At 34.7% G+C, this 20,848-nt stretch overlaps 1 protein-coding gene across 1 annotated transcript in view; it reads right to left on the bottom strand.

Annotated features, from left to right (window-relative positions):
* Positions 1-9,098: 9,098 nt before the first annotated feature.
* The window catches only part of LOC140167859 (protein mono-ADP-ribosyltransferase PARP14-like), a 51,380-nt gene continuing 39,630 nt past the window's right edge, over positions 9,099-20,848 (bottom strand). The window contains exon 6 of the mRNA XM_072191150.1: positions 9,099-9,382. Coding sequence (XP_072047251.1) covers positions 9,099-9,382 — 284 coding nt within the window. The remainder of the gene's footprint in view (positions 9,383-20,848) is intronic.

Raw genomic sequence — 20,848 nt, 5'->3', positions numbered from 1 at the left:
TTGCTGGGATTAAACCGTTTTGCCAAAAACCAAAGCACGTTTATAACCTTTCAAAAAAAATCTGCGTTTGCTCGGTTAAGTTTTGTTTTCGATATTTTCAGCTCATCAAAGTACATTATCGTGTCATTGATTACAGTTCACATGCACTGCAATCGTGCAAATCATGTTAAAGTTGCCATATTTGACAGAGTAATAGTACTTATAGTGCTAATTAATCTAGGTATGTATACATTCCAACAGTATCCCCATTTAGTGGGAAAATGTCATTGAACTTTGTACAGAGGGTTAAGTTCAAAATTACTCAAACCTCTTCAAAACCCACACCGCCGTGATCATCTAGCAATAAAGATTTTTTTTAAAGTACACTTTAACCTATCTATGACCCACGGTTATAGAGTTATGGGCAAAAGGATAACATTGTGACGTCATCGGTCTACTTTTTTGACCTATCATGAGAAGACAAATAAATTGAGAAAATTTTCAACAAAATCGGAGCATTTTTCAAATTTGTCCCCTTACCTATGGACCCAAAATTAGACATATGACGTCACAATCCCAGCTAACAATTTTTCGTTGTTACAACATTGTATAAAAGTTATATATATCGTATAAACGTAATATATGGACGTTTTAAGTACATAAATCTGTAAACTCGTATTCGTGTTGTGACAACGTTATTCTCGAACGTTAATGTAACGTCATTATGACGGTGTTTCGACGTCAAGTTGTGAACGTTGAAACAACGTGACTATGACGTTATATCAATGTCCGAAAATAACGTTGTCACAACACGAATACAAACTAACGTAATTACGACGTCCGCAGATTAGTTTGTATCGGGGTCAGACCATCATCCTTTATACGGCGTTGTAATAACTTGCTTTATACGGCGAAACAACGTCATAAATTTGCGTACTAACGACGTCCGTAGATGACGTTGTATCTGGGTCAGTTCATGACTTTTAAACCACGTTTTAACATTGTGCTTTATACGTCGAGACAACGTGTTATGACATTATATTAACATCCGGCAACAATGATGCTCAATCCCAAAAAGGGAGAGCGTATAAAAATTCAACGTTTAGAACTTCAGGAATAGAAATCGTGAATTTGGGTTTCACGCCTAAAAGCGATCGTCAGACGACACGATGGAGAAATTTTGGCTGGACAACAATTTATTTGGAATGGAAGAATTTACATCCCATGGTGTCAAACTTCAAACTATTTTTCAGATACGTATTTGTGTAAAGTTTTCTGAACGTATTATTCAAACGTTGTCACCAGGTGTGGTCAAACATTGCATCAACGTCGAAACAACGTCATTACAACGTCATAATGATGTAATATCAACGTCAAAAATAACGTTGCCACTACACGAATACGAGTTCACAGATTTATGTATTTACAACGTAAATGACAGCCTAAGTCCAACGTCAGCGAACGTCGTGAAAACGTAGTGTGTTAGCAGGGATGGTGCCTTTTTGAACATAACTCCGTAACGCTACGTAGGTTAAACTATACTTGTTCTGAATCCTTATGGCTAGAGGAACAAATTGGTTTTGTTTTTAACCAAGTCTAAACCAATTTTTGAACTTGACCCCTGTGTAAAAGTGCAGTGGACCCATTCCATGTCAACTCCAGGGATGTGCACCGCAGCACCTCTTCAATTTTTTTCTTTTTCTGTGTGGTGGTAGATATTGATGAGAAAGTAAAATCCCGAAAATTTGAGCTTCATACTCTATTTTGTTTTCCCGTGGCATCAATTTGAAATTTAGGGGGTCAGCATAAAAAATGTGTCGTAACGCGAAAGACGACGTTTGGAGGTCCATAAATGTATAAAGGAACCCTTTACAACTTTGAAAAGTATGTATCCTGGGATACTTATTTGTGTAGAATTCAAATCTGGCATCAGAAAACTTGTAACTCCTTTACTTTAAAAGATATAGGGCCCTCAAAATGCAACTTCGTCCATCCAGGACCAACTTTGGGGGGTCAGAACTCCAAAAGTAAAAATAATTTTACTGTCCATTTTTTTGCCAGTCAGAGACTTTTAGCTGAGATATTACCCATGCAAAACCCCAATTGTACATTTTTTGTACATTTTGACCCCCCTGAAAACCAATGTCAGACAATTTGATCCACCATCAACTTCAGGTATGTTGAAAATATGTCCTTGGACAACATTTCTGAGAGATATTGGCTTGGGGTCTCGATGGCTTCAACACATCACTTAGGTTTGCATTCTCCATAGACTTGTACATAAAGTCATTATACATGTGAAATCAAAAATGTGTACAACTCTATGGAGTAGGCTAACCTAAGAATATAAAATTATCCCTATGATCAATACTACACGGTTGTTTGATGTGACCATTTATTAACTTTTCTAACAAAACATTATTATAATGTTCAATTCTAGACGTGAATAATACCTACAGCTATCACACTAATAAACTGTATATACACACTTTTTGTAGCAATTTCTTACATACATTTTTACAATCGCAAATTTTCAATTTACGATTGCACTGTTGTTCGTCAGTTCTTATTATTCTTCTTAATCAATTTTCTAATGAACCATCGCAACCACGTGCGTTAGGTCAGTGTAACCATAATATTTGGTCACTAGGACCATTAGATCAGGGCACAAATGTCACATGGCCAACTCGGGGTCAAAGGTTATCAAAAGTTCATTGTGGCCAAAAACGTGATTTTCACTAAAAATGCTTCTTCTTCGACAAATTACATAACACAATGACGTCACTTGCATACCTGAATCGCCTTTAGCCAGTGTCTAAAAGTTGTACACATAATTGGGGTCAAATGTCATTAAGGGGTCACTTCCGGTTAAAAAACCAAATATGTTCTATATTTTTTATCAGCCAGAAAAAAAAAACATAGCAAAGTTACGTTTTGTACACATGTGACTTGTTATAACATAGTAAATATATAATATTTTTGTATTTGGTGTCAAAGGTCATATAGGGGTGACTACCGGTTTAAATCCAAAAAAAATGACTATAAACGCTTCTTCTTCCACATATTACATAACACAATTACGTCACTTGCACAAACAGTGTTAAAGGTCATTAAGGGGTCACTTCCGGTCAAAAACCAAATGCACGTTAAACATTTTTAGTAGCCAGAAAAAACATAGCACAGTTACGCTATGTACACATATGACTTGTTATTACATAGTACATATATGGTATTTTTGTCATTAAGGGGTCACTTCTATTCAAAAACAAAATAGGTTCAACATTTTTTTTATTAGCCAAAAAAACAAAAACAAAACAAAACAAAAAAACAACATAACACAGTAATATATATATACATGTGACTTGTTATAATATATATGATATTTTCGTATTTGGGATCAAAGATCATTAAGGGGTGACTTCCGATTTAAAACCAAAAAGTTTAATTAAAAGCTTCTTCTTCCAAAGATTACCTCACACAATGACGTCACTTGCACACGTGCATCGGCTTTAGCCAGTGTCTAAAAGAGGTACATATAAAGGGTCATTAAAAGGTCATTAAGGGGTTACATGCCTTGCGATTGTCTGCGCTCTGTGAGCGTAAAATAACCTCTAGTCGTTTTTAATGTATATTAAATTATTCATCTTTTTCTGTTTTTTTTTGTGTGTGTTTGTGTAACTTTTAATTCTATGAACTGTAAATGTGTGTGAAAATTGAGGGCGCTATATACATAGCTATTAGATTTAAATTAGCCAAATAATATGAGTTATATCTTACAATACATAATAAAAGGTTTTTTTTAAATTACCTTGTCATTTGTTAGTCTGTTTGCTGATGGTCTAAACTTCTAATACCATTTAACAAGTGTCTACCACTTGTAAATATGCAAAAAAGATTTCAGATAAATAGCGCCATATTTGTTCAGCTTTTCTTAAAAATGAGTCAGTTTTACATGTCATCAAACAACCGTGAATATCATCAATTAGCACAGCAAGTTTTAATTCAAGTGATTATCAATGCCATAAACTTTAATATAATAAACATTAGAGACAGACTTCAAAATTAACAATAATATTAAAATAACTCCACATTTTTTATAATTTAATTTATATTCAATCAACACTTGTTAATTGCATAATCAATGTTTAAGAATTTAATTGGTTGTATAAGGAAAAGAAAAAAACATTCACAGTTTTCATATTCAAGGTCTCTTTAATATAGATGAGGTGACCTCAATGTTTATCAACAAGGGCAAGGGACTAGTATATCGATATGCTTGACTAAACCCCGTGCAACCACTACACTGTTCAATAGCCTTATTGGGATGTGGCGGGAGTTTTAAAAACACGAGCCCTGAACAAAATACGATGCGCGCGCATACTGCCAGGCAAACAACAATGGAAATTGTGATGATTCGTGCGCATACTGTCAGGCATTGACGTCAGAAGTCACATCATCTATAGGTTATCTTGGAAACGGAATCATCGAATCATATAAAACAAATCACTCTTGATTAGATTCTTTTTAAAATATTTATTTGAAGACGAGTAAACTTCTTTTTGACCCAGACTCTATATAAACCGTAGAGTGGCTGGAACTGGTCCGTAACAATTTTTTGACGGAACGTATTTTTACAAAACATTTTATGAATTACGGCAACTCTGATACCAGCAGTTTCAGAAAATTACATGACTTAAACATCTTTGCAGTGTGTCAACAAAGTTCAATGACACGTAATGTCGGCAAATGAATTTTTAAGGGCTAAATTAAGCATACAAATTAATGGGCGTAAGAATTCGATTTTTTTGTCAAAATTATATGTCCGAAACTTCTGTGTTGATCACACCGACGATAAAGTGTATTATATTTCTTTGCATCATTATATACATGCGTAAAGTTACACTAGTAATTAATAATGATTAAGGCGAGATGGATGGTCTCTCCCGCGCCCACTTGGCGACTACCGGTTGGCCCCAGTTTGGACGGAACGCGGGATATTATAAGGACACACACCACCAATAAAGCGTCCCATTGAATTACACGTGACAACGCGTCTTTGCAAGATTTGCAAGAAACATACCACCAATCGATGAAAAAGTAATATATGTTTCAATGTATTAAATTTCGTGATGTGGGTGGGCGTTCACACAACGCCATTCTCGACCTGTTTGCTACCATAAAAAGCCACTTCCGACCATTCTTTAATCCGATTGCCCGCTTAAAAAAAAAGGAATTGTTAAATGCAACTCGTTTACCGAACCAAGTTAATGTATAGGTCTTAATCTTGTATAAGCTATAATACTTTACTTTTTGATTATAAATTCATAGAAAGGCTCAAAATACATCAAAACAAAGTTTGTGTTTACCATCCACATTACATGGAGCGCGGAGTGATTTGGTAGTGTGTGCCCTTATTCACAAATTTGTGAGACATTTCAAGCAGCTTCGAGCTTTTTTTTCTGTTTTTTAGCGTTTATTAATCATAATGTGTGCATAGCCATTTAAAAACAAAAACCACTCTATGTACATAATGTAAGCGTCATATTCTTGCAAGCGGGCAACTCATCAACTGGGCGCACACCGTCAAAATGGCAACAAAAAAAGCCGAGACTGATAGATACGGGGGGGGTGTTATAATAACCACAATGAATGAGATATATAAGCATATAATGTTATGAACTATTCACTTCTTATTACGTCGAATATATCAGGAACGGAAACGAAAAATGTTATTTTAACTATGATTTCATGTTTTGTTTTGTGGTTATTTTAAAGAAAACGGGTCACCGTCACAGTTAGACATGTTAGGAAATAACCAAAAAGACTACCTTTAAAATGACTCAAGGTAAATCAGATTAACATATATTGCCATTGGTTGATTGCTGTAGTTTGTTTAGTTCTAGAAATGTTTAACAGAATTGGAAGCTTTCAGATTTGTACGTAAAGAATTTCAAAGAATGGGATCTCTTGTACGAATGGCATGATCAGAAAAGACTTTTGGTTAAATTTAGGTCGTTTACATATCTTGTCTTGGCGTCATGGATGTCAGAGCATTTAGTAGAACAATTATCAAATGAACAGGGCAGCTAATTTATGGAGTGCCTGTACTTGCCATGTGCATAATTCCAGTGTGTACATATCTTCTACTTTTAATACGTTATAATTAGCAAACAATGGCGCTGTGTAATCTCTATAGTGGCCGTTTGCCACCGTTCACAAAGTTTACAATTTTATTTAAGTAAAAATTTCCCCATAAAGGTGTTCCATAATATTCAGGTAAGGCAATATTAACGTACAATAACTTGTATATTGAATACGATTTGGAACAATACGTTACCGATCATGATACCGACATGGTTTTGAATACACAATCTTTGTGGCATTTCCAAATGAGGCATTCGTCTATGAGCACATAAAGTAATTTTAGTTTGATGTATTCTATTTTTAAAGTCGTACGATCTATTGCGATTTGAAGGTCTTCATTCATCGATGTCATTTTGGGTGTGCCAAGTATCATGTAAGTTGTTTTGGTAGCATTTATTGACAAGTTATTAGCTTTAACCCAGTTGCCGACTTCCTTTAATTCTTCATTAACAAGGTTTATCTGGTGCTCTACGTTTTTATGGGAGTACACAGTTGTATTATTGTCTGCAAAAAGGACCAATTTATGAAGGAGTATGTTATGATCGATTGTATCAAAGGCTTTTGACAAGTCTAGAAATATGTCAATACTCGTTTCATTTCTTTCAACGGCTGTAGTAACTCTGTCTACCATTTGCACTATAGCCATAAATATCGAATGTTTTGACCGAAAGCCAAACTGTTTGGTGTTTAAGGATTTGTTTATTGTCAATATAATCCGTATATCTGCATCCGATACCTTAAATGCAAATTCTGAGCCCCATTCGGGAAAAAAATTAAGCTTTTCGCAATTAGTTTATTCTTTACAGACCACAACATATTATAAAATACTGCACTTTTAAACGCCGATCTATCGCATACTCCGTGACGCAGCGGTTACAGCGATGGACTTCCACTCCACGTTTGATAAGAAACATGTCATTGTCATAAATCAAGGATGACATAGTTTAAAACAGCCATTGCAATTGTGCTATTTTTTTTTCATTCACATTTACTTTGATCATGCTTGGCCATCATGTTACTATTCACAAAATTTCAACTGATATTTATTCCCAAAGGTCGATAAAGGTGTCGTCTTCGTCTTATAAAACACTCCTATTCACATCTCTAAAATATCTGTAATGAAATCATTGATTGGACCGTGTGCTCTGCATAATACTCCGACTATAACATTCTTTTTCAGGTTTACGTTAAATTTCAATGAAACAAGATTCAAAATTTGAATTGCTATGACAAAGATGTTTGAGTTTATACTTTACTTTATCAGAACGATACACGCAGACGCCACCTTTCTTCCGACCAGTCTTGTTCATCTTTCAAATGAGTCTCGGAAATACCAATAACACGGAGAATCTGGTCTATATTTAAACATTTTTAGACAATCTTTTGATATTGGCATTTAGTATATTAAATTTTCCACGACTTGCATTAGGATCTGAACAGAACTGTGCAGGGGTAACATTATGAGCATTCATGCGTATCAAAATTTCCACTATTTACAATATCATTATAGTTTTTGTTATTGAAATTGCAATACAAAGTTAAGGCCTGGGGAATGGTTAAACTTAAAGTACAGTTAACTCGAGAAGGGAGGCGACGAGTTACCCCCAAATCACATCGACAGGTAATGACTGGGACGCATTTATATGTATTTATTTTTGAAGGTTTATGTTTTATTTTTATTTTTTAATGTTATTGTTACTTTTTTCTTATAAAACAACCCAACATTTAAATGTTATTAAACTGTTTTGACCAAAACTAAAACGCGTAAACTGTAAGCGTATAACTTGAGTAAATATATCTTGAAAAACGTTCTTTTTTTTATTTCAAAGCTCATACTACTCTTAATATGTATATGAAAAAAATTGAGCTAAAATACTACTAGACTGGTTCAAATTTGGAAAAATCGCGTTCCTAGCGGTAAGTTTGCGTAAATTGTTGGCAACCAGCTTATTTTTGTTAATGTGGGTATGCTGAACTCGAATCTGTTGTCTGCCAAGCAATAATTATTTTAAGCGTGACCCTCAAAAAGACCCCAAATGATCCCATAGGATCGTATAGGAGGGGGGACTAATTTTATTCCAATTGCACTTTCAAACATGTCAAATTATGCGTCTGGCCACACGGATCCCAGAAATGTAATTTGTGAGCGTGTACAGAATATCGTTAAGAAGTTATGGGGCGCAAAAGGTCACAGGTCGATTTGCTTGTTGTGCGTGGGTCAAAAGTAAAAAATGCTCTAATTTTCGTAAAAGTTGACACAAATTGTTCGTCTAGCTTAGAGGTTTCAGAAATAGAATACTTTGCACTACCTGCGATGTTTACTTAGCATGTTACCATCTTTGTTACACAGCAAAGAGTCAAAAGATATGTAGGATTCCATAGGATTCGATGGAATTGGTGTTTATTTTTCATATATCTTCTGAACTTGACATCGCAGATAGTAAAAACTACTCTTTTCCTGAATTCCTTGAACTTGAGGAACAGTTGGATCCATTTTTACGAAAATCGGAGCAACCCTCTATAGCATGAAATTGACCTTGGACCTGTGGAGCCTCATAGCTTGGTAACTATATGTCCTATATGCAAATGTTACATTTTTGCGATCCTTATACCCAGACAAATAATTTGACATGTTGTTTAGTGAATTTGAAGCATGTTAAAATTTTGCCCCAAATTTGAGCATGTTGGGGTAGGGGTCTTTTTTGAGGGTCACGGAATTCCAATATACATTAGCTTGGCAGACAAAAGGTTTCAATTCAGCATACCCGAATTAACCAAAATAATTTGGTTGCCAGCTTTTACGCGAATTTGCCGCTAGATCCTTCAATAAGCACGACAGTTTAAGTATGGTCATACATAAATGAAGTCAACGCTCCCTCACAACCTAAGTCTAAATTTGTACACGCTTTGCGCTCATTTCATTTATGAGAGATCGTTTAAAGCATTAAGGTGGACGAAAGTAGAACATACACAATTTAGACCTTCGTAAACGTTATCAAATATTCTGGGTAAGCTTGACCATCTTGGAATATCACAATAATTTGCGGATTGGTGACGTTGTCTACGATACAATCATACCGCCTATCTGAGCCTGGCTTCTTTGGAGGCACATACATGTCACGCTCAGCCAATGTATATTCTCCAACCATGACTTTACACATGTACATATATCGGTTTCCAGTACTATCTTCTTTCTTGGCGTAATATACAGAAGAACTTGCGTGTTTGGCAAAGTATGTCCCTTTACCATACAAAGTTGCTAGAAAACAAACACAAAAGCAAAAGACAAAAACCAAAAAGTTAAAAGAGGACTGTCAAGTGAAATAAAGTAAAAGTGCCATAACTTCTTAATTATGGTGCTTTTGAGCAATGTTTTAATTATATTTGCCCTTTGCACGGATTCGCCATCTTGCTACCAAAACGAGATTCTCCCTGCAAACGGGTGCACAAAAAGTACATTTTGGTTCTCGCGTTTTTCTAGCAACGCACCAGAAGGCTTTTGCAAAGCGTATACGGCCGTTAAAGCACACGACTGGCGTACGCACACGCAAGACGTATTTTGCGGATAGAACCTCGTTTTGAGATGAATATATATATTAGAAATAAAATTAAGTCGAAACGTCATTGATCCGGAAGTCAAAGGCAAGTTTCTGTCGCTGGGGAAAAATGAGAGCGAGTTGACGCAACGGTCGTGGACAAGGATTGTGTACAGTATGCGCACTAAGTTTATTCGATCCATACTCGCACTCGTAGGTTTTCTACGGGATCTCCGGTTTCCTCCTACTTTCAAAATCGGTGTTTAGTTGTTTGGTAATCAAAAAATTCCTACATCCAATGAAATTTGGGGAGCTGCGTGTCGGATAGGGTTCTCCAAAAAGGAAATCTTACCGAACTGTATATTATACCCGATGTTCAAAGGTTTCATTTAAAACTTTTTTTATATTTTTTTTTCATATGGTGGGTATTATTAGTCATCTTTTTAATATCACTTCGAGTTTTTATTTTTTTGGTTTGTGACAGCAGTTTTACATTTTCAGTTCTCTGCAACCAATATGACTGCAATGTCATATCACAAGTCTTCTTTAATAATAATACACGGGAGGGAGGCACTTTATTATGAAGTCGATACATGTTTAAGGTTGGTAGCCTACTTTCAAAGGGCATTCGATGATATAAAAATATAATATTATGACAGTTTTAACTGAGAGATGGACTTTAGGTGAGCAAATATATATTTACAAAAAATAAAAGATATTTTGTTGGAGAGTCACAAACAACCCACTGGCCACGGAAGCCTACATTGAAAAATTGCAAGTTCTAAATCGCCTTTTTCTATACATGGCTTGTAGTTTAGCTGCTAAGCTCCCAAATTTGGCAAGATTGTGCACTTTGTGATAAAAGCATGGGAGTTTTCACACATGAAGTATATGGTCCAAAGTTTATTTTAAGATGTGGGGCCATTTCGGATTTGACCCCTAGTGACCGTTAGAGGTCACGCAAGGTCATACAGGGGTAAAAATGTGAAAATGCTCCAATCTTATCGACATACAACAAATTCTTTGTATGATCACAATGATTTCAAAAAGGTATAGTTTGTGCTATCTACAAACAATCGTTACAAAGGTATACTACAAATATATCATTTAGGGGGAAAACTTGTACATGGTCAGCAATTTCAGCTTGCTCCGATTTTGCCAAAATTTGTGGCAAATTGTTTGTCTTGACATAACAATTAAGAAACATGATTGTACTTACCATCTAAAATGTACTCTTTACTAGTTATTTGCAATGGAAGTTAACGATGAACAGGTCCCTATGGCCAGCCAATGGCATTTGACATTTCTAACCTCTATCTCAGTAGGTTAACACAGTAGATATGCAAAACTATTATTTTCATGATTCGTGTTAGCTAAACGGTCTATGTTGCCACCATTTTTGTCAAAATCGGAGCAAGTTGAATTATGTACCTCTGTACAAACAAAATGTTTTAACCCAAAGTGACGGTAGGTCGTAGATAACACAAACTATATATTTTGAAAATCCTCGTGATCAGACGAATAATTTGGTGTATCTGTTGACAAGATTAGAACACTTTCACAATTTACCCCTGTGTGACCTTTCGTAACATCTAGAGGTCATTAGGGGTCAAATCTTAAATGGCTCCACATCTTAAAATAAATTTTAGACAACATACTTCGTGTGTGGACACTCTCATGCTTTTATCACAAAGTGCACATACACACTGATTCAGCTTAGTAGCTGTACTATTGTTGTTTAAACACAGTAGTCAGAGCCCAATCCTTAAAATTTGAGGTACGTCACCTTGAAAGAACTTTTTGTAAGACCAATAGATATTGATAGTATCCCTAGCCAGGATTATGAATTCATAGGTCACCTTTCTCGCCTTATTAATTTTTTTTTTATATCTTTCCATTCCAATTTATTTGGAACCAATGTGATATACCAATTTTGTTTTAAGGAGCTTTTATTTTGGTTTTCCTATTGACTTGTGCACTAAAGAAAATGTTAAATTGCGATTTTTCTGGTTTTTTTTTTAAAGACTTAAAATATTGGTTATTTTCGCTGATATACATATAATTATTTATTTTAACCAAATGATTATTTTTTTAAACTATTTCCTAATACGTGCAGATGTTCTAAGTAAGAAAAGACATGTTTGATTTCAAAATATACACAATTATGACATCTATTGGCCAAATTATGACGATGTCATCAAATCCGATTCCAAATGTTTGAAAAGTCCGAAATATTTTGTACTGCTTAAAAAGATAGCTAGTCTTAGTAGCTATGGGTGGTAATCCATATATAGAAAGATTTAAACTCTCAATACAAATAATAATGACCTCAATACAAATAATTATATTTACCTTTATACATTTTTGGTACTTTTAATCATGCATACCATCCACGCATACACATATTTATATTTTATTGCAACAATTGCTATTGTCCTGACTATGAACTTTCACACCAAACCAATAATCATGTATGTTTTTGTCATGATTTTCACATTATTTTTGTTTGTCGTTAAGGCCTATTTTTGATGAATTTCAAAGACGGTCCCTTTCCTTATCTGTTAATGAATACATTTCTTCTATCACAATTATCAAGTAAGTATACTGAGATTACCTCATACCAGAAACAGGGCTTGCAAACAACTTTGGTACTTACTTCTGCTTCTTTTTTTTACACGTTCCATAACAGTAATTCAAATTTCCCGCCAATGTTGACATTTGTCAGTGTTCATATAGCAATGACTTTATGCAAACGAGAATGCGTAATTCAAAGTTCTCTAATAATAAGTGTTGTGTGTTTGAAAGACAAAGGTACAAACTTGTATTTATCATAAGTAACTGTCATCAAAGTATCGTGATGAAGAGCCAGCTGTCTTTAATTTCTTCATCACATGGACCACTGGGGAGATATTTAGGCGGGTTGCACATTTTTTTCAAAATGTGAAGTACTTAATATATGGGCGATATATTGGGTACCCAGAAAATCCATGAGAACCCCCTCCGCGATAGGATGACCGTTCAAACACTGTTACATCTCAGTGATGGATACTAGCTGGTAGAGGAAAACGGTACAGATTTGACTGCCTTAAAATGTGACGTGTCATGTCAAAAGGAGACACTTTTGGGCAGGTTATCAATTTTGAGGTTTTTACACATCTTAAATATAAAGATATTTTGCTCCCCAACACCGTTCTCCCCAATGAAATCGGACATTCCTAAGCGAAGATATTGAGTTCGTAAGTTATGGTATTATAAAATTTGAAATTGAGATATCGGCCTTTAAAAATATTATTGACAATGTAGAGAGTAGAAATTCCCTTCAAAAATGTCTCAAAAAATACAAGATGCCAGTTATATTCCGGTCTGAAACTATCAGACAATATTTTTAACATTAATAGCATCACAAATTCGCAACAAACCAAAATTGTGAAAAAATCACCCCCGCGCAAATTTTTGGCTATTTCTCCATTTACGATCCTGCCCAAAAGTGTCTCCTTCTGACATGACACGTCACAAATATCTTTCAGAAAACCATAGTGGCCGGGTGACATGCAGCGAGGAAGCAGGCCACACAAACTTACCAGAGGAGTGAGCCATCATGAGCTTGGCAATATTTTCATCATCTGTACTTCGGGATCATGCCAAATCTACAGTATATACAAGGTCTGGAGACTAACCTTTGCATAGGGGTTTCTGAAAGATATTTTAACAGTTAATGACCAGTAGAGGTATTATACCTCTACTGTAGATGTCGTAGATACTGTAGACACCAGCAAGAGTATTTCTTGTAACAACGACTTCAGCCAAGTTTGTGGATGTTGCGGGTTTTTTTAAAGACAGAAACCAGACCTGTGTTTTGCACTTAAGAATTTCAAATTCCGGTCTATGGAAACCTAGCGACTTGTTTGATTGTAGAGCGTAGTGTTGAGTTATATGGGACTTTTACCTATAGAGAACTGCAGATCACATAGAGTGAGAGCGCCCATCTGCAAGTATTTACTAAAACACACAAGCTATCACCCATGGCCACTTGTTCACAGTTGATTATCTGGGGCAGAGTGGGACATCGAGAGGTAAATCACTTTATTGGTGTCCCGGGTCTCGGGTCACCCCAAGTGTTCTCAGCGCTGGATCCATTGGTTACTAAGGACTGTCTCACAGAAGTCCTCTCCTCCGTGGGGACTTTGTCAGAGCCTTGTCATAGTCTTCTCTCCATGTGTTGGTGTGGTTTGGTTGGAGATAGGACTGCAGTGTTATAGCCTTGTGAAGTTTTACCTGGACAACGTGTAACCTGAATCAGGGTCGTTTCATCTGAATTCAGCAACGTTATGGTTGAGCCGAGCCATATGGCAATCCATGAATTTGATAACCATTATTTGATTTATAAATAAAACATCTTAAAGCAAAGATATAGCAAAATGTAGATATTTGACAGCCATCTTGGAAATATGCTGATGAACTATTCATTTTATCAAACCTTTAACAATTTCAAAAGCCTCCTTGTGTCCTAAACATATTAAAAATAATTCAAATCAATTGGATCATAGTGCAGTGTCGTCCACAGCAAATTCACCGTGACCTTTCCATAAACCCGCTTATTGAAATTTAAACCGATATACAGCTAGAACGCTGGACAACCGATTCTTTAGAAATGCATAGTCGCGCTAAAAGTCGATCGATACATGTTAAAATCAGCACAATTCAGAGATACACCTTTTTGCTATGAAATTTATTTTCTCGGTCAAATATAAAGCAATATCTTTTTTTTTTCTTCAGTAATGTCAGTTAAAAACATAGTGCTTGGATATACATTTTTTTTTTTTTTTTTTTTGTTAAAATTAAGCATCAAATTTTGTCTTTTAGTGTGATATTTTTGATTTTTATAGGCTTTTAGTTCGCCCGCGAGCTTTTTACGGAATTCATTTTTAGCGTCTCAAACTAATATAGTTTGCTAAAGAAAGATATTTCCCACCTCTGTAAAGCACATCGTGTGGGTCTATATATTATAGTTTTGTCAGAATTTCCGTTTTTATTTTACCCTTTTCCTTCATGCTCCGAAAATGTCAAACTCAATACTTTATATCGAGAGCAACCAGCAGAAATAATCGATATTTCCATTGTTGTCAAACAGGTCCCTTTTCCATTGAAAGCGAGTATTGCCTGACCAGCGATTTGGTAGCCCAAATCCCCAATTGTAAATGAGGTGAATTTTGGAAATTTGCTCCCGTGATTGCCTGCAATTTCAATTGAATAGGCTATGGATTCCATGATTTAATTATATGAAAACCATTTTGTCTGTTTGTTTGTTTATTTACCTAGGATGAGGTCCATGGGAAAATCCACTGTCCAAACCTAGAAAAATTCGCGTGTTATTATAGGGAATTTTAATTTTCTGTCCCTCCTATCTCCAGGTGAATTTTGAATGATATCGATCCACAATGCTAGTATTAGCCTAAGATTTCACGCGTGGATTTTGAAAACATTTCAGCCGGCAGTAAAAAATGGTGGAATCAAAACGGAAATTCTGACAAAACTATGATATATCGCTCACGGTGATGTGCGTTAAAAAGTTGGGAAAAATCCTTCTTTAGCGAACTATATTACTTTGAAAAGCTAAAAGGTTGATCCAAAAAAAGGCTCGCGGGCAGAGTTGAAGCCTATAAAAATCGAAAATCTTACACTAAATGACTGAATTTCACGCCTAAGTTTAACACTAAAATTTGAAAAAAAAATACAGTATCAAGCATTACAGTTTTTCCTGACATTTACTGAAAAAATGAAAATTATTGCTTTTCATTTGGCCGAGAAAATTAATTTTACATTGAAAAGGTGTACCTCAAAATTTTGCTCATTTCAACACCAAATTCGATCGTTTGTATTGCCTCATTAAATGACTGAGTGAGCCTTGCATAACAAAAGAATTGGTTGTCCAGCGTTCTAGCTGTATATGCAGTACTAAACCATTATCAGAGAAGATGGAAGGAAGAGGAGGTTGATCCAGCTATACTCAAACAAAATATGTGTGAGACCGCCCATTCAAAGTAAATGGTAAATCACCCTATTTAGCCGCTTAACAATAGAATACAACAATGGGGTTTGAACCCGGAACGGGCGTGATACACGCAGCTACTTTTAGGGATAGGTCAGTGATTGCATGTCATCGTACCATGCATACCATACATGCAGGCTCTGTCATCCAGTCAGATTTCAGATAAAATATGACTGGAGTTCCATAGCAAATTATAATTTTCGTCGCTTGCTGTCACTTTCAGCCTCTATCATTTGTGATAGAGAATGTTTTCAACTATCAGAACATCTTTATTAGGTTTACAGGAAATGACCGGAAAATACATTAAAAAAATAAAATAGAAATGATCAACAATCATCACTTCTCTAAAAAATCTTAAAAATTTCTTCTTTAGAAATTTATATATTAACAAAAAAGGCGGATTTGGGGGGAAATGTTTACAACACTCGATTTCTTTCTTGTATTATCCACGTGTTATATCCCATCCAAGCATCAAGTCCTTAATACACGCGTTTCATACTTTTCAACAAATTCTCTATAGAAACATTCGAAATATTTCCAATTCTGGAGTGCGAATCGGTCGACCGTGAGCGGTCTCACACATCACATCAAAGGCTACTGCAAGCGGATGTCCAACTACTTGAGAATAAAGGACTATGAATAGGTGTAACCGGATTACCTACGGGATTATCTCAAGCATATAATTCCGTTAACCCTTCTCTCCCGTACATCTTCTCTGCCATTATATAGTAATCTATTGTCCAATGCAAATTTATTACCACCTGATAATATTGACCCAATGAGCGACCGAATTGTCCGCTACGGACGACTAATTCAATCGATAATCATGATAATGACGCTATTGACATGTACGAGCGGAGCTCCACTAACCAAGTTTTTGGGGTATTTTTCACTGGTTTGCAGCTGTTTGCTGTCATTTACTCATCAAGCCGGACGCCCGTTATTATAAGGACTATGCCAATTATTTAAAGATTGACATGTAGAGAATAAAGGCCCGGTCACACTATGACGGACGATAAGCAACGAAAGGTGACGAACGTGAAAATCACAAAATGTTGACGGCAAAGCGACGACAAAAAGAGTAAAAACAAGATTCGGTGACGAGTGGGAACGACCTTTAGCGACAACACGACGGCAAGGGACGAAAGGCTGCGGCAGGAAACGGAGACTAGCGACCAAATCCGGACGTTGTCTGGGCGATGAGTGACGAAGTCTCGACGGAGCCCGACAACAAGCAACGAGGTCAGACGGCTGGCCGCGGATTTGCTTGCGGCAAGGAACAGCAGCTGACGGTGGATTGCGGTGATGATGACGTGACTCAGCAGCCGACATCAAAGCCTGTGTGTGTGCGGGTCGTATAGTCCCCTTTGGCGTTCCCACTCTTCACAACGTTCTGATCATCCACTCAAAAATATCAATATCAATAATAATCAAAAATATTAACATCAATATCAACAATAATCAAAAATAGTAAAATCAATATCAATAATAATCCAAACTATTAATATCTATATCAATAATAATCAGGATTATTAACATCAATATCAATAATAATGAAAAATATTACACATATCAATAATAAACAAAAATAGTAAAATCAATATCAATAATAATCCAAACTATTAATATCTATTTCAATAATAATCAAAAATATCAACATCACTATCAATAGTAATAAAAAATATTACAAATATCAATAATAATAATTAAAAAAATATAAATATCAATAATAATCAAAAATAGTAAAAGCAATATCAATAATAATCTAAACTATTAATATCTATATCAATAATAATCAAAAATATTAATATCGATATCAATAATAATCAAAAATATTACACATATCAATAATAATCAAAAATATTACACATATCAATAATAATCAAAACTATTAATATCTTTATCAATAATAATCAAAAATATTACCATCAATATCAATAATAATCAAAAATATTACACATATCAATAATAATATAAAAAAACCAATATAAATATCAATAATAATCGAAAATATTAACATCAATATCAATTAGGCCGATTATAATCAAAGATATTAATATCAATATCAATAATAATAAAAAATATTACACATATCAAAAATAATCAAAAAATTAATATAAATATCAATAGGAATCCAAATATGAAAATCAATATTAATAATAATCCAAACTATTATATCAATATCAATATATCAATAATGATCAAAAATATTATCATCAATATCAATAACAATATCAATAATAATCAGAAATATTAATATTTTTGATTATTATTGATATTATTTTCTTTTTATATGAATTTTAAAATTGCATCGTGCCGGGTAGTCTATTGAAATCGAAGTGACGTTTACCAACGACTACCAACGAAATTGTGACGACCTCAAAACGACTAGACATGGCTTCGCACGCTATGGAAACGTCAAAGAAATGAGGGTTGCGGTCTCCAACGAAATCTGAACGGAATCACAACTGATTCTTTTGCCGTCACAAGATTTTCAACATGTTGAAAATTTGCCGACGAACGCGACGAATAATTGCGGCCGTCTGCGGTCGCTAACGGATTCGTCAGCGACAACTAACGGCAGCACACGGTGAATGACGGTAAATTCAAAATTGCAATTCGCAGCTTAACGTCGCTTGCCGTTCACCCCTATTCGTCATAGTGTGACCGGGCCTTTAGCCATAATTGATTGACAGAAAGTACTAAATTTGTACCTATGACGGTTTTATGACACCAATATTTCAAATACGACCACAAAAATGGCTGCCCGGTGAAGCAAAATGTGCACTGGAATAACACGGCGAGTTTGGATAGATGGTAGGATTTCTTTTTAATAAAAATGTATGTTCTCCCGTTATTAAAGCTTGTACCGGGTTGAAGATTCAGATATTTGGAAAAGAATAAGTAATTGAAACATAGAGCAAGTACTAAAATCATAGCTTTTATACTTTTTGATATATGATGCTAACTAGTTCATCCCGTATAGCTACAACACTGCGCTACCAGTAGGGTTCAATTGCCTATTGTACATGTTGTTAACAATAACTGCATGATGTAAGTCATTGTCTAAGAACTAAAATCTCTCGAAATAGTGTAATGTGGAGGCCGTTTTTAATTTATGCACATTTGACACCTTTCTCCTTAGGAATTTCTTCGTACTTTTATTATGATGTTATATAGGCCAGACAAATTAAGAAAAACAAGTTGTTAACCCACCACTAATTGCAGCAGAATCCATTTAATTACCATTCATTTCAGAAAAGCATAAAATAACACATCAAAAGTCCCCGAAAATCCCCACAGTGGAACAGTGCTTAACTGATCATGCCGGAGTAAACCAGGCAGCGACAGGAACATCAAGGTTGGCCGAATTTGCCCATATTTGGTGTAGTAGGGGTGTTTGATGAAACATTCTCACTGAAACTTTTTCAGGATTCTGACCCCCCTTGTTAAGGGTTTATAGCCCTTATTTGTTTTGGTACAATCTTCCCCCTTAAAATGGATGAATTTTTCCTTTCCTGGATTTAAGCCAATTTTGTATTCTCACTTTTTCACAAGTGGTTGAAGTTATTTAAGTAAATTAAGTATATGTAGGAAACATCTACCCCGGGCATTACAGAGAACAATTGAAATTCAACCAACCCCTATCATTTGGCTCTGGGGGTGTCTGAACATACCCCACTCAAAATGTCTTAAAAATTAAATTTTAGTTGATGAATTCAAATGCAAATATAAAAAATATACATCCAAATTTTGAATTTTTTTGTGTCATTAGAGTGACCCAACATGTGGCTGTGGGAAAAAATAGAATATCTTCGGGCGGTGTTGCTTTTTTAGAAAATACAGTGTTTCTATAAAAAATGTTTCTTGGTATTTAAGCAATATTACAAAGCTGAAAATATTCTAATATTAATGAAATACGTGATTATTTCAACTACATACTTTATTTAGAGCTGGTTATTAAGTTAAGTAATCATTTAAACTTTAATATCCTGGATACCAAAAGCAAAATGTTACTAAAATTTAAGTGTTTCTAAATTTTATTCAACCTAAAATGAGAAAAACCTAAAATACTTGGTCAAACACTCAGGAATTTTAAAGAAAAGTTTGATTGAACAAACTGTTTATGATCAGATTCAAACAAAAGTAAGAAATAAACCAATTATTTGGTAAGCAACGCTCCCTTAGGATTTACATCATGATCATACAACATTATTTAGCATCAACATATGAACATTAGTTATTATAGACCTAGCAATTCATTTTTTTATTAGTACATAATCATGATGACATTTTGCATGTTACCGTTCTTTTTGACGCCTAATTGTATCAAAATGATATTCTAGCTTACCATGCTTACTCATAAGAAGTTGTATGGAACTGAAAGTGCAAGATCCATGTATTTTTTTTTCACATTGCTTTTGGAAATGTTGATAACGAATGGAGCCTTCTCAAATTGTCACAACGTAGACCGTGCCTTATTTGCTTTGTTTCGAACGATTGCAATATACAATATAATTGTAATACAAAAATTACCTCATTATAGCTCATTCATTCTAGTGAACATTATAGTTAACAAATAATAATTCAAGCAACCCCTATCATTTGGCCTCCCTCAGAGCTTCTTTAAAATTGTCATTTTTATTAAATTAATTCACACAAGCATATAGAATATACATCCAAATTTTGTTTTGTTTTCATTTTCCTCCAAATGAACCAACCTTAGGCTGTAGGCATAGACTGTGGGAAACAAATCAGATTATCTTTGGTTTAATAGAAAATTCAGTGTTTCTATAATGGTATTTTAGCAAGCTCACAAAACTGAATATCTCCGGTAAGGAAGCACATGTCTTTTAAGGCATTTCTTCATTATAAAGTTGACTAAAATAGCTGATAATTGGAAAAATAAACATTACTTAACCTTTAAAATGTAGATGTTTCTATGTCTTATTCCCTCCAAAATGAGTAAAACAAAATTATCGTATTTTAATCAAATACTGAAGACTATTAAAGAACATTTGATTAAACAATCATAAAGTTGAAAGATATCGTATATCATGTCTTTCATGCACAATGCTATGTTGCACGTATACTAAAATCGAATGAACATGAATCTTATCTATGCAAGAATAGTATCATA

Source organism: Amphiura filiformis, chromosome 13 (assembly GCF_039555335.1).
Source record: "Amphiura filiformis chromosome 13, Afil_fr2py, whole genome shotgun sequence".
NCBI lineage: Eukaryota > Metazoa > Echinodermata > Ophiuroidea > Amphilepidida > Amphiuridae > Amphiura > Amphiura filiformis.
This window is presented reverse-complemented; position numbering and strand designations above follow the sequence as displayed.